At 46.4% G+C, this 15,031-nt stretch overlaps 1 protein-coding gene across 3 annotated transcripts in view; it reads right to left on the bottom strand.

Annotated features, from left to right (window-relative positions):
• LOC141476868 (transcription factor 4-like) overlaps positions 1-15,031 on the bottom strand; it is a 228,083-nt gene that overhangs the window by 146,670 nt on the left and 66,382 nt on the right. For all 3 annotated transcript variants that reach the window (XM_074165727.1, XM_074165729.1, XM_074165728.1), the window contains 2 exons: positions 8,994-9,055; positions 6,393-6,489 (listed from right to left, as the gene is read on the bottom strand). In XM_074165727.1, the coding sequence (XP_074021828.1) occupies positions 6,393-6,489; positions 8,994-9,055 (159 nt within the window). The remainder of the gene's footprint in view (positions 1-6,392; positions 6,490-8,993; positions 9,056-15,031) is intronic.

The following is a 15,031-nucleotide window of genomic DNA, read 5'->3' as shown; positions in this document are numbered from 1 at the left end:
ATTTTAAGGCAGTCACTTATAGGTTTCTTTTAACGCTCAAACAGGTGTGAGCTCAAATTCCCTCCGCCACCAATATCAGCTCAGCTGGAGAACAGCAGCAAATGCTTATTGGAAAGCCAAACGGAGCTCATCTATACAAAGGGCAGCAGCTCATTAACCATTAAAGCGCCTTCTGGACGTTTCTCTATCAATATGCTCGCAACGCAGAAAAAAAAAAAAAAAAAAAAATGCAGTATCTCGGAGTAGATAAAAGCCAAGAGCTTTTTGAGTCATCTGTGCCCATCTTCCAGGTCCCCGCAGAAGAGGGGGCTGGGTTATCAGCAGGAGGACGTTCCCTTCTGCCTCCAGGGAGGATAACTTCAGGCAATATTTTGCAAACTCCCAATTTGTACTCCAAATACAGATCAAATGCATTCGCAGCTCCATGCAAATGTTTTTCACACGGCGTTAGTCCGTGCCACGCTAGGCAGAATGCAACTGTCACACAAAATAACTTATTAAAAACGCTTGGACTTGTTTAAGAACAAAATACAAAGGAATGTAAACTTCACTGAAAACTATGTAGTACAAAATAATATTTCAATTCTTCTCTCAGTATGCGGACATTAATTGCCACAGTCTACAGTTTCTATTTATACATCTGCTGCTCGTTCCCCAAATAAATGGAAATGTCCTTGTAATTTCTTTTCTCCGGGCCTTCCGAGCGGCTGGGGTTGAACGCCGGAGCTCACAATCCCGACTCGCCGCAAAATGGATTAACTCTTCATTGGGAACGGGACCGTCTCTCTACCTACATCGACAAAATGCTTTGCAGCACAGATTTTTTCCCTGTTCGTGTTGTTCACAGGCAAGCGAGAGAGGAGAAGCGGCAGGGATATTCCACGACAAGAAGGGATACGTGAGCCAGTGTCTTCTGCAAAGCGTTTTTAAGGCATCTGTCAAGGCCCCAGTTGAGGGCAAACGGTGTGATTTTTGTTGTGATTATCTTAGAAAGCTGAAGCTCTACATCCAAGCTCCTCGGGTCTCAGCCTTGACCCCCTGCATAACTGAACTCAAACTGTACTCGGGGTTATCCAGAAGCAATTCCACTTTGCTGTGCAGAAACCACTAAAACCAATCCAGAAAAAAAAGGCTGGAAGAAATTCTTGTCCAGCTGTTCCCGGACGGAACCCGGAGCCTTAACTTATGCGTAAACTTAAGATACATGGTCATTAAAGAGCAGAACAGACCACGTCTGAAATCAGTGGCTGTTTTGTGATTCAGTTCTTGGGGACACATTTAGTGCCCTGCTCTCAGAATACGCAGGGGGGGCATGTTTATTTCCCAGATTAGCGCCCTTTTTAAAGTTGGGAGACATTGAAAACAAGGTACTTTGGTTGGTGAAACAACTCTAGATTTGGCAAAAAAACCTCAACAGATTATTTTCCCTAGATTTAAGCTGAAAACCCCGTCTCAGATCTGCCCTTCTGTACTCACTCGGGGATGAGAAGAACAAAACCGAGGTTGATGGGCACATCTATCCATACTGCATTCACCAGAGCACTCGTAGGGGGAGTTAAGGGAGTTTAGAGGTGAATAAAAACATAGAACCAAAAAAACCCGAGATGCCAGATGCACAACACACCAAAGAAGCCAAACTTGGCTGTATCCAGGTTTTTAGACCTCTCTCTAAACATCCTGAAGCTCCCCCTGTCTCCCCAGCCAGCCAGAGAGTCCTGCGGCCATGGAAAGGTGTCCTGCATGGCGGGACCTGTCCCCTCCAGGTCATTGCTGGTGTCTACAGCAGTGCTACTGGTGTCCCCAGCACCATTTCCATCCACAACCACAGGACCAAGCCAAAGGCCATCTCGTAGTCCAGCCCCACCACACTTAAAAATATTTTAAATGAAAACCGGAGCCTGGGATTTCCAGTTCTCTGGTTTCTGAAGGCCTTTCTTGACCTTTTTAGTTGTTCTATTCAGATTTTCAGTTATCAAAACTCATCCTAGCTGATGCTATAGGTATCCAGACAGACACAGATTTTTTTCTGGAGAACACAGTCCTGCTTGTGATTCCTAAAAATGCACCTTTGACTGCTTTTTTAAAAAGTCATCACATTTCTTTCTGTACTTTGCATGCAATTTATTTTTTCCAAATATAATAGTCATGTCTTTGTTTTCTACCCACCATAAGTTGCCAGGCTCCTCCAATAAACACCCTCACTAATCCTAATAAACTGCATTGCTCTGAAAAGGCTTTAGGAAGCAATAAGAAAGAGGCAGACACCCTTAAGATGAGTACACGGCTGCCGAGTGTGTGTCCCCGCAGTCTGGGTGACCCCTACAAAGCACCACGACCAACGCTTCCCCAAGTGGTGGCATCTTTGGGTGCCACCGAACGCTAGAACCGAGAGACCATCAAACCCCTTTCTGCATTTCAAATTTACAACTGAAAAAAAAAAAAAAAATAATAAAAATCACCGGACCGGTTTTGACATTTCCCTCCTGGTTCCTCACGGACCTTCACTTCTCCAGCTGCAAAAGGGGAACCGAAGCCACCTGACATAACAGAGGGGGTGTGAAAAAGAATTAATGTTCGCGATGTGCCAGACGCTAACTGAGAAAATCCAAAATCTGCCAGGATGAAATGTAATCTCATTTTAGGAAATGTTGAAATCATTTCTGCAGAAGGTTAAAAAAATAATAATCAGGCTGAGTCAGATACACAGCATGGAAAATTTCAGCCCAAATGTTTATAGTTTAGCAATTGAAAGCAAGGCCTTATAATGCCGTGTTGGGTAAACTTAACTAATCTGCAAAAATTCCAGTTCTCCGTAGAATAACAGTAACAGAATCAAAGCTGTACAGATTAAAAGCAAATGCCACAGCAATATTCGTACGGAGACAAGTGCTATCGTAGCATTAAAAATAATATTAAAATTTGGCACGTATATGGAGTAACCAAGGAACTCGGGATGTTTTCCAGACAGCAACTCATCGTATCTCCCACTATCCCTGCAAAATCTATAGTGTGTGCTCTTCAGAGAGATAACTAGGAGGACGCACTGAGCACAGAGAGGTCGAGGGACTTGCCAAGAGCCCACCGCGGATGGGCCACCAAGATGGGCTACCAGGAGCCCCGGGCACAAGTCCTGCCTCCAGCACTCCAACGGCGAGAGAACCCCACCGAAATAACAATGCTAAGAGGAAAAATCATGACTTGGAGGTTTTTTAAAAGGAAAAGGGAAGAAAGCAAAGGGGAAAATACTTCTTTTGGATACAAGTGCCAGTCTCTGGCAAAGGCAGCGCCAGCCCTCCCGAAAACAGGGCACGGGATGGTGTCAGAGCAGGGCAGGATCGCTCCGAAGCGGAACCGGGAGGGGAGTAAGAGCAAGTCATTGGATCTGCTCTTCATTCTGCGTTTAGCAACAGCAAGAGAAAATAAACACAAGCAGAGATCTTGTCGTCACACACCAGATCACCGACCAGCTCCTACAGCTAGTGAGAGATCTACATTCAGGGACCTTCTAGCCTTCTACAGAGCAGCATCGGGAATGAAATACTGTCTTCTAGTGAGGAGCATAGGAACTTTTTCATTAAGAAATATAAAATCACTACGGCGAACACCAGAAATATTACATTTCAGGGGAGGCGGACACAGACTGTCCGTGCAACAGAGTAAGAAAAGCGCTTTTGATCTTTTCTATTCTCATTTTTCCTACGTTCCAACACAGCGGGTTAAATCAGCTTTGCAAACCTCCGGGAAAGTTTTCTCCCGCACCGAGTCTGCCCCCACCCTCCGCTGTGACCGGTGGACGGCGGCTGGTGGCCAAAAGCTTTTCACAACGCCTCACCTTGTGCGGCGCGCCGGGTTAAAACTCGGGGCGGTTAGAGCACTTTGAAGCAACATAAACCTAAATATTCCTGGTAGGCAAAGCGAGGAGAGGAACTGAATTCTAATGAACCAGCAGCTGTCACAATATGACCACAGTAACCAAATCAAAATATCAACCACTAACCCAGATGAGATTCAAAGGTCACCACATAAGCCAGCAGCTTTCTTCAGCAGCGTCTCCGTCTAATCCTCGCAGTGAAACGCTCCATTAAGCTACGGGGGGTTTGGGAGGAAGTTACTGTACGTTGGGAAGTGATTTAATGTAGTAGCAAGGTACCCCGAGTAGCAGGATGAGAACCATTCCCAAAGAGCACACCTTGAAAGGGGAGAGGTGATGGGAAGCGACACCCGACGTGCCACGGCCATCGCAGCCCGGAGACATTCCAAACCCGCCTGGACACGTTCCTGTGGGACCTGCTCTGGGTGGACCTGCTCTGGCAGGGAGGTTGGACTAGATGATCTCCAGAGGTCCCTTCCAACCCCATATCATTCTGTGATTCTCCACTCCTCCCCACGGGGCTCGCTCCAGCACCTACGCACAGGCTCCCGGCTAGACACCGGCCACATAAAAATGGATTTTAAAAAACTAACATCTGAAAACTAAAATACAATTAAAGCCCTCGTTTAAGCACAGCCTGTCTGCAAACATCTGTGGCTCACAGGTAGGGGGTCAGCAATACCTATCCCCAGTAACAAGAGTCTTTCTTGCCTGGAAAACCACCTCAAATCAGGAGCATCTCCATTCAACAGTATGCACCAGTATAAAACCAGTTCAAGGTGGATGATTGTCAAGCTCTTTATCAGTTGTCAAGAGAAGGAGGAGCATTGAAAAAAAGACTTTCTGTGACACCAGAGTTTATGGTGACCTTTCCCTGGGGGAGTTCAAAGACCCGCCAGGAAAAGGGAAAATGATAAAGGACGTTTTGGAGCCGGGAACGGGCAGTTCGTGCAGCCTCCGGCTAAGGAATGAGCACTCCGCATTGTTCATCACCTTGATATTTAGATTTCTCCTAAAAAATCACAAATAGAGAGGTGACCAGCACAGACTGACAGTCTTTGTAGGGCAATGCCTCCACCGGGGTGGAGTCAGTGGAAACATCAGGATTTCCAGAGCTCCTAATCACGGTATCACACGGTTTAATTCTTTACCTCGGTGCCTCCAGAACTGCTTGTATAAAACAACTATTTCTTAAACCAAATGGAACCAGCATTTTCACTAAGGTTGGCAAAAACAGAGCCAGGAATGAGATTTTTTTTTTTTCCTGTAACCCAAGGGCAGGCAGAGGAGAGAAGGACTTTCAAGTTCTAAAGACTCAAACTGGAAGTCAAACCCGAGAGCCCAGCGCAGCCCAGCGGGTTCCACAGAAGCGTGTGGCTATTTGGGAACTGGCTCCACGCACCACCTAAGCCCCGTGGCGTGAGTTAAGAAGGGAGTGTTGAAACTTCCCTGCTTTTTTTGGCTTATATTAGACCCTTTAAAACTGTTGTAACCATGTTTGGTACGTGAATACATACAAACGACTACAAGCTCCAACATTGTCCCATATGTTAAACAACTCACAAATATTTCCCAATAGTAAAAGACAAGGCATATTTTAGGGACGTATATTAGAGCTGAAGAATGATATATCGCAGTTACAGCTCCATGTTTTTTTTGGCTCACGTTCAACCCTTTAAAGCAAAGCATTTGGTTAGTTCATTGACAACTGCAGAAGAAGGGTGTGATCTTGGCCGAGCATAAGCATTACTAATATTTTTACATCATATATTTACTTTAACCAAACTCATTTATCAACCGTAATTAAAGAAAGTAGCTATCATTCACTTACAAATAATTATAGCCTCCCTTCATACCGCTCCGGCGTTTGCTGCTAAGCTAAATGATTATTCAGGGGTGTCAAAACTTTCTATCACGGGGCGTGGGGTGGAAGGAGGGTCCCTGCCAAACGCCCCGGGCAAAATCTCACTCCTCTAAAGCCGAACGGGCTGCAGCTCCCCTCGCCTGAAACCCAGGAGCTCGCAGGTCCCAGCAGGCAACGAGCCAGCCTGCTCCAACACAAACAAGGCCCTCGGTGTCCCTCACCAGTTATTTAGCTCTTCCCTTTTGCAAACGTATATTTATCGTATTTTCAGAAATCCTCCTCTGCTTTAAAAGCCCCGTCCAGAGCACGTCCCGATTTTCTCTGCCAACCGGTCACTTCTTTGAAAAGGAAAGGCTGAGCCTTGGGAAACCACCATTTACCTCTTTCAGCAAATATTGCAGTTACCGCATCAAAACTCAGATCCCTCTCACAGCAAGAAAGCACAGTTCTGTTCAGTAAACACCATCGGGAGACATTTTTCAAATTGCAGGACAGCTTCCAAAAAAATAAAAATAAAGATCCCTGTTCCCACCCTTACGCCGAGTACAATCAACCCCCAAAATGAGGAGGAGGGATTTAAACCCTCAGAATTTTCCTTTCTGGTTCACTTATTCCACTGTCAACACCACGGTCAAGTTAAGAAATTTGATTTCTTACTTTGTATTCTGGAATTGACAAAGGGAGGAGAGAGATTGTCATGCGACCCAAGGTCTCTGCTCGCCATATGATCATAGTGAGTCCCATCTCCATAGTTCTGTTAACAAATTGGGAAAAAAAATAAATAACAATTTTACAAGTTTAAACAGCACTTTTCAAAGCCTACAGGTTCCATATTTCCCTTCAAAGTTCTAAGCCAGCTATAAGAAATATTGTTCCCTTTATTGGTTTCCCCCTATTGATTCTGTTGGAAGTGATGTGTTCCAGAACATTCTTAAAGCTGTTTCAAATTTTTATTTCATCAGTAATTGACTTCGCTTTGCCGTGCGGATAATCCTGCATGGGTGAGCGAGATGAGGTTCCTGGAATTTGGTGCTGGGCAATTCAGCATAAAGCCCTCTCTTGGCATCCAAGCCTTCTCGCCCGTAACACATGCGAGAAGAGCAAAGAAATACTGCTTTTAAAAACAGATTTAAAAAGCAAAACGTTATGGAGAAGTTTGTCATCTTAATCACCTCATTGCTATATACATGGACTGGACTGCAAGAAAAAAAATTTGATGTTTTTCTCAGTGGGTGTGGAAAGTAAATTCTTACTGAAAAGCCAACCCCGCTGCCCTGCACTGCCTTGTTACCCCTCAGCACCTCTCTGGGCATCAGCAGCATCAGGCGCTACCCACAGTCAAGGATGTATAAAAGCCTCGCCAGGATCGGGCCACTAATTTTTTTTTTTTTTTTAAACACTCTTGGTGTAACCTCCTGCTTCGGGTCACTCAATCTTAAAAGCCAAAATCTTAAATTTAACTACAAGTATTAGCCAAGCGCAGCACTCATGTACTAGTTTGTTTCTTCGGTTCAGAACTCGGGAGAAACTCTCTTTCTCCCAAGGTGGAAATACCATCATCTTTTTACAAAGAGGGAGAGAGAGGGGTCAGGCCGGTTGCAGAATAACGCGGCAAGTTAATGCACAGCCCCGATTCAAACCCCAGAATTCTTCCCAGGCTCGTGCTCTTTCCTTTATCTCTCAAAACTTAATTGTACGCTCACATTCAAGTTTTTGCATGCATAAATAATTGTGTGTGCAAATTTCGAATTTACTTTTCAAAACATTTTTCCCTCAGAAGCAATACAAGTGTCAAGGAAAAAAAAAGGGATAAAAATAAAACCGACAGATGTGAGCAGTAATGACGTAATGGATGCTAAGCAGGATGGAATAAGAAAAGGTGTCGGGCTTCCCTCCCTCGGTGGCAGGGCCAGGGTCCCCCCTCATCGTGCCATAAATGGGGGGACCCCCCCCGGGCTGCCAACAGCCACCGAAAACCCTCCGCTGGCCCAAGGTCCACCGAGGGCAGAACTTGCCCCGAGGGGGAAGGACGGACCCGGGATGAACAGCCAGACACTGGAGGGCAGGGAGCTCCCGGCAGCGCCGCTCGCGAGCCCCGATCCTTCAACGTTAATTAGAAAACAATTAAAAAGCAATTTAAACAAACTGTTTAAATAAGGGCATAAGTAAGAGCGAAGCCACTTTTTGCCCAGCCTAAGTGTACTTCACGCATTTGCGGGGAGTAAACAGAAATAATCAGCTCTTCCCTGCAGCCCCGAGGATGGGGGAAGCAGGGATGCTCCGGCTGGGGAGGGGGGACACGGGGACATCAGCAGGGCTGTCCCCAGCATCACACCATGTCGCTGCTCTGCTGGAAATAGCTTTTCTTCCCCACCAAAATAACCGGCATCCCCATCCTGAGGTGGCTAAAGGATGTGGATAACTGTCCCCAGCCACAGTCGCCGTGACTGCCACCAGCTGTGTCACAAATCCCAGCCAACGCCGAGTCTCAGCGTGCCAGAGAGCGGCTCAGTGTCTGCCTTCCCTGGAGGGGGGTCCCACACGTAGGTGGGGACCATGCGAGATGGCCATGACATCCTCAGCGGTGTCTGGAGAGGTGGGCAAGTGGCTGGCAGCTGGGCCACCTCCCCGGAGCTCGGATGGTGCCAAAACACCCAGGACATCCCCTGCCCGAGGAGAAGGGTTCGAAACCCCCTGACCAGAGGCACGGAGGGGCTGAGGTTTGCTGCGGGGGGCGGCAGCCCTGGCACGGGGAGACAGACCTGGTAGCCCCTCTCCAGCTTTGCTGCCCTGAGCTCAGGCCCTGGGGTGGCCGTGGATGGCCATGGAGTGGCCGGCAAGCCCCGGCATGGGACAAGCGCCACCCATGGCAGGGGCACCATCCCTCTCCTCAGGTTTAGTGACACCCACATCCCTAAAAATCCAGCTGCAGAAAGTGAAACAGTCGGCAACAACATCTCTGCTCCACCTGCACTCTCGGCGGTAGCGGTGGCTGATATGGCCTCACAAGGAAAAAATGGTTAATTAATATTCTCGCTACCTGTTAGAAGTAGCGGAGCAGGTGCCAAATTCAATCACAGGATCAGGTTTGAATGTTCAAAAAGAAAAAAAAAAAAAGGCAATTTTCAAGAGAAGACAGGCTACGGCCAACTTTGCATGCCCATTTTTCCACGCAATCAGGTGTAAAACTCATATTTAAGATTGTAAATTTACATATGCAGTAAGTCTGGTTTGGGGAAAAAGATTAGATATACTTACCCTGGATGGACTAGGATGTCCTGTATTCCCCCAGGACCCTGAGCTAGTTCTGTCTTCTACATCTAGGGACAAAAAAGTTCTTTAGGCTTTATTGCAATAATTCTTTCCTTTTGTATAGGCACTTTTAAATTAATGTTTCAAATTAATCTCCTGTTGCCTTTAATTAAGAATCAGGCACAGGGCTACTCCGATGGTAGTGGCTTCTGACCCACTGCTTAAATTAACTCATTTAAATTCACAGCAGAAATGAACCGGACCCTCAGGAACCTGAGGTTTGAACATAAAAATTAATTCAGTGGCTCAGTGTTTCCCGACACTTTAAAAAGTGACTGCGCTGTACCCGTTAAAAGCCTATCAATTAAAAAAATAAAAATGCACAAAAATAGGTATTGTCAAACAGTAAAAAGAAAACAGGATAAACCAGACGAAAGCTAGAAGTTTAAGTAAGGCGCGTTTGGGGTAGATGTACTTCTAATCACACGCACGTTGGTATCTCAAGAAGAGAAAAGCCCGTTCCTAAAGCCAGAGCGGGTATTTCTGTCTTTTCCTCTATCGTTTGATATCCCCTCCGTTCGAGAGGGTATCTCCAGGAATATCATGTCCCATTGCATATGTGTGAGGATGTGGGGAAACCTGCCGTTCAGGGTATGGACCACAGAACCAGGACTCCTACAAGTTCCTCCTCGATTTGCCACAAAAGACAGAAAATGGCAGGCTGAGACATTCCTTCTGTGCATTTTAGCTGCTGCAGATGACACCAAGCTGTGTGGGACGGTGACAGACCTGAGGGACAGGGTACCACTCAGAGGGACCTGGACAGGCTCAGGAAGTGGGGCCATGGGAACCTCATGAGGTTCTACAAGGGCAAGTGCAGGGTCCTGTCCCTGGGTGGGAGCAACCCCTGGTGTCCATAAAGGCTGGGGATGAAGGGATGGAGAGCAGTCCTGCCAAAAAGGACTTGGGGGCACTGGTGGGTGAAAAGCTGGCCATGGGCCTGCAAGATGCACTCACAGCCCAGAAAGCCCCATGCATCCTGGGCTGCACCCCCAGCAGGGCAAGGGAAGGGATTCCGCCCCTCTACTACTACATTTTCCTTGACAAAAATCAGGTCATAGACACATTTTGCCTATGAATGCTCTCCACGTTTCACAATTCCCAATATTTCTTCTCCGACGCAACTATTTTTATTTTCCACTTTCCCCAAGTCTTTCCCATTATTGTCAATTAACCCAGTTTATTGGTATGAAAACTTCCCTGTAATATTGAACGTTCTTTCAAATGTGGAGCCCAACAAAAAGACCCAAACGGTGACTTCTTCCAGAGACACCCCAATCTATCTCTCTCGGGTACAGTGATGCGCACCTCCGGGCTGGCCACGCTACTTCTGAGGTTGCCCCAAGGCCCAGGAGAAGACCCCAGCTCAACTCCAGAGGCTCCCACCGACACAGAAGCAGAAGATGCTCCACGGTGCACTCAGGTACCCTGAGATAGGCTTGTGGAACCGCTGCCATCACGAAACCTTGACTGAAACAAGCTGGGAGGCTCCTGAGATTTTCCACTTGGCTAAAAACTTAATAGCCAAACACAACACGGGTTCAGCGAAGCACTTGCCCACAGGTTTCATGGAAGCCTGTGAATAATTCCACCCAAATCAGAGTTCACTCCCATGTTAATTCAAGTAAGTGAGATCACTCGTGCTTAACGTTAATCACATCCTTTAGCCCGTTGATGGGCTGGACCGTACTGCTTAAATCCATTACTTTTTTTACTTACAGTATGTTAAATACGAGGAAATGTGATTGACATTGATCTAGAACAGTATTATTGCACATTTCAGTGCTATTTTCCAACTCACTCCTGTGTACCCACCAGCATCCTAATGAAATAATAATATCGCTTGCCTTTTGCCACGCACAAACAGTAGCTTTAATCTAATTGGAAAAAATACGTCTTTGGTCTTTGCTGGCTAGAGAAACTTTCTCCGGGTGCTGCCAAAGGCTACGCACACGAGCGGCTCCCGTCCCACCCGTGCAGTGGTTCATCCGGACTTCCAAGATCAGTGGGAACTTCCCTGGTCTGAGAACCAGATACGGTCATTAGCACTTTAAAATACGGCTGCTGTGACCAAATCTGGTTGATTTCCAAGATTAAAAAACACCACAAAAAACCCTAAAAACCCCTACACATTTGTATAGTTTAATACTTTCCCCCAATTACAATTCCTATTATCTCAGTAACAGATGAACGTGTTAATAGCACAAGACACTCTTAGGTAAATATTTAATTAAGCTCCAGAAAAAGAAAGAAAATGTGTATCATTTACCTGACAGATCAGATCAACCATTCTATTAGGTTAATTAGGCATATTTTTAAAAATCATTTGTGTTATGTAACAGGCAATTAACTCTGTAGAGCCCCGATCCATTGCCTGCTAAAAACCAGTGGATGTTATCCCATTGACTCCCATGGGCAACATCCCACCCTCGAGCGGAGCTTCCCAAATCCATGGACGAGCGGAACAGCTCAACCCTCGGCGGCAGCACTCGGGGAACCGGGTGACAGCTCCGAGTCCGCCTCCAGAGAGGTGACAAAGCCAGCATCTAAGCTTCAACCCTGTTCCGTTGCACCAGCCCAGGCAAGGGGTGCACTCGGTTGCTGAGCTCTTCCCTTTGGGATCCCACCACTTGGCTCCAGCCAAGAGTCTTCTGTCACCTCTTAACAGATGCTGGGCTTATAGATGCCATTTAACCTACTCACGGTGCCTCTTTTTTGTCATGTTCTTCAAAAAATGGGGTTTTTTCCAGGCACAGAGGAGGGTCACCACGCTCCCAAAGATGCCCAGTGCTTTCCAGCAGCACATGGCAGTACTGGCTTCATGGCCAACTACTGGATGGTCTCAATGATGTGAAAGAAGCTATTTATGTGCTTACAGTAAAACACGCTTTTGTGGTGAGCTGAATTCCCCTGGCTGTCCTTTCTGGTATTCTTTGCTGCGTTACCCCTACTTCTCCCTCCAGCCAAGCACGCCCATGACCAGAGGGCACTGTCAGATGCTTAAAATAATGCAGGAACACCAAGGACCTCAGAGCTGGGGTAATTCCTGGTCTCTGCAACCATCCCAGCCCGAGTCCCTGCGCACAGCCAAGACTAAGCCAGAAAGCCCTGCCGAGGCAGGGGGACACGCCGCCGAGCAAAGGACACTCCTGGGCAGGGAGGGGGACAGCTTTGGGGATGCATCAGTGGAAAACAGACATCATTCTACACACCCAAGATACTGTATTGGTTAGAGATTAGGAGACTAACCTCACAGAATAATTCTGTAAGATTTGCCTTGACTCCAAACTACTTAGGCATCTCCATTTTGGTTGAAAACTCCTTGCCCTTTACCTTGCTTTAATCTGAGCCCATGTCACACTCAAGGTCTTCCACCAAAGTGAAAAGTTCTGGACTCTGATCAGAAAACGACAAGCAATGGCTCTTGTGCCTTATCTTCAGGGGTCGCGTCTTAGCTTTCGACCAATTTTCTTTGTATTTATACTTAAATGTGCAAACTACACTATATTACTCTGCAAAACATCAATGAGAAGGCTTAATTAAGTAACACTGACAGATAAATCCATTTCTTTCGCAGTAATCAAATCAAAGCAGGTTGACATAACACAGGAACTTAATACAGTTATTCCCTTGTAATTGGAAAAAGGCCCTTTACTTCTCATTAAAGCAATCTTCTGGGTATTGGCATAATAAGAAGGCTCAGGGCTTTAATACTGCCCTATAAAAGCCCCAAGATACAGACCCCTTAAGCAAACATGCCAGATTATCTAATTCCTTGATCATAGTGGAACATGTAGTTATTGTTTTAAACTACTAATTCTTTATCTCAGCTACAGACAAAAAGGAGGAACTCGGTCTAAAACACGTATCACGGAGCTCTATAAAAATGCAAGCTCTAGCTGGGGAAAAAAAGATGCTTTTTCAACTGTACCCAGGATCTTCAGCTGGGAAATTGAGAGTTTAGGAAGAAGAAAATTGTTCTTGGACATAAACAGTTATAAAGAGCAAATAATCAAATACAGTTTTATCACATCGGTGAATTTGCTGGAAAGTATTTTTTCAGTGGAAGCAGAGCCGGTCAAAGCTTTCCCGCTGTTGGTTTGTTGGGACCACGCTGTCTCCCACTGCCCCGCTGTCACCAGCGACCTCCTACAAGCCCTCAGAGAGTCACCACGTCCCCCGCGGCCCACGAGCAGACACGGAGTGTCACCGGAGTGGGCTCAGCGCCCCCCTGATGGGTTACGCCAGTGGCCTCGAAGGGGTGATGTGACGGGTACAAGCGGTGGACGGACAGATGGGCCTCTGCCCCTCACACGCCCGCTCCTTGTCTCTTCTCATCTTATTTACAAGCATCCTCTTGGTGCGAGCCATCCACGGGCAAAAGCCACCCAACTTCTGGCCCCCTCCAACCAGCCCGCAAATCAACAGCGCTTCTCCCTCGCCCGAAAAGGAAAAAATAAAACCACACACCAAACCCTCACTAATTACTACCTAGTTAATCTAGCCCAGTTTACTAATAATTTAGTATGACAGGTATTGCAAGAAGGTTTGTAAGCTCCTAAACCTAATTCCAGAAATTTATTATGCGCCCGGTAAGTACTGCGACTGAGGTAATTAGGACAGCGAAACCCTAATGACACCGAAGTCAATGCAAAATTCTCCAGTGACTTATTCTCAGAGCTTGGATTTATCCCAGAGTGCATAAACTCGAACACATATGTCATTTTCCCCAGAATCTGGCTCCTGTAAATTAACCTCACTTAATGGCCGGCGTTAGGCAATGTGGCATTCCAAAAAGCAAATCATCACGGACAGATGTGGTCAGTTTTTCAGCATGCGATTCATACACAATTAACAGTGGGGTTTAAATAATGTAACTAAAGCTTCATTCAGCGTCTCAGAAGTTCTAACTAAAAGAAGTAAAACTGGCGTTTAGATGGAGGCAAACCATTCTGAGCTTTTTAAGCAAAGAACCTGGGAAAAGCACATTCAACTGAATCCAGAAAAGATGTTCAGATCGTGTTTGGCTGGATTCGAATCCTATTACCTTTATTAATGATCTGGGCCTTCAGAGAGGCCACCGATGCTTAAGGATGCAGCGAGAAGTCTGATTTTGGGGCCAAAACCTGCACTTAGGCAGCAGAATGAGGTCTGGAAAGTCCCCAGTTGAGCAGCCACCGAACCCTAAAAGCACTTTTCGGCAGCCTGCAAAGTTCTGCTTCCTGCACCGAGGTTCCCTGGACTTCTGAAAGGGGGAGGGACGCCCTGGGAGCCCCCAAGCAAGGACACGGGGCTCTGAGATCCTCCAGCTCACGCTCCGCCCAGACCCCCTGGTGCTCCCCATCTGCTAAACAGACTCCAAACGTGCCCAACACACAGAGACAGGACCCAGTTCAGCAAAATCAGAGCAGATACCATCATGGTCCACCACAAATATTGAAGTTGGAGCACGCCAGTGTGCAGTCGATGGCAATTACACCTTCACCACCAGCTGTGCTTTAGAGAAGCATCAGCTTGATCATTAGGTGTCATTAAACAGCTCAGGATCTCAAAAGAATGAAGATGCTTAACACACGCCTCCCAGCTCCAGAAAAGGGAAGAAGTTTGGAATTAGGTGACCCAAAGGGCAACTTACTGCCTAATATATGTAATTTTGAACTTTTTTTCGCAGTAGGCCACTAGCTCAGACACACGGTGTGACTCCCTCGGACCAACACCTACCTTATTTTAAGGGGCTGTGATGCATAAACTGGAGACACCATGTAAAGGCCACTTGGCCTTGGTTGTAATGTCCAGTCCCTTGAACTTTCTTTGGTAAAAGTTTCCTTGAATCCTTTGAGGTGCTCCCAGAGACTTTAGAATTACAAAATTGGTATTTTTTTCTGGAAAAACACTCAAACCCAGAAAAAAAAAACCAAACCAAACTCCTCTTTGCAGAAGTAATCCAAACAAATACTTGGGAAATCATCCCAGACTGTAGCAAT

The sequence above is a fragment of the Numenius arquata genome, chromosome Z, assembly GCF_964106895.1.
Source record: "Numenius arquata chromosome Z, bNumArq3.hap1.1, whole genome shotgun sequence".
Lineage (NCBI taxonomy): Eukaryota > Metazoa > Chordata > Aves > Charadriiformes > Scolopacidae > Numenius > Numenius arquata.
Note: the sequence above shows the minus strand (reverse complement) of the source record. Positions and strands in the feature narration are given on the sequence as shown.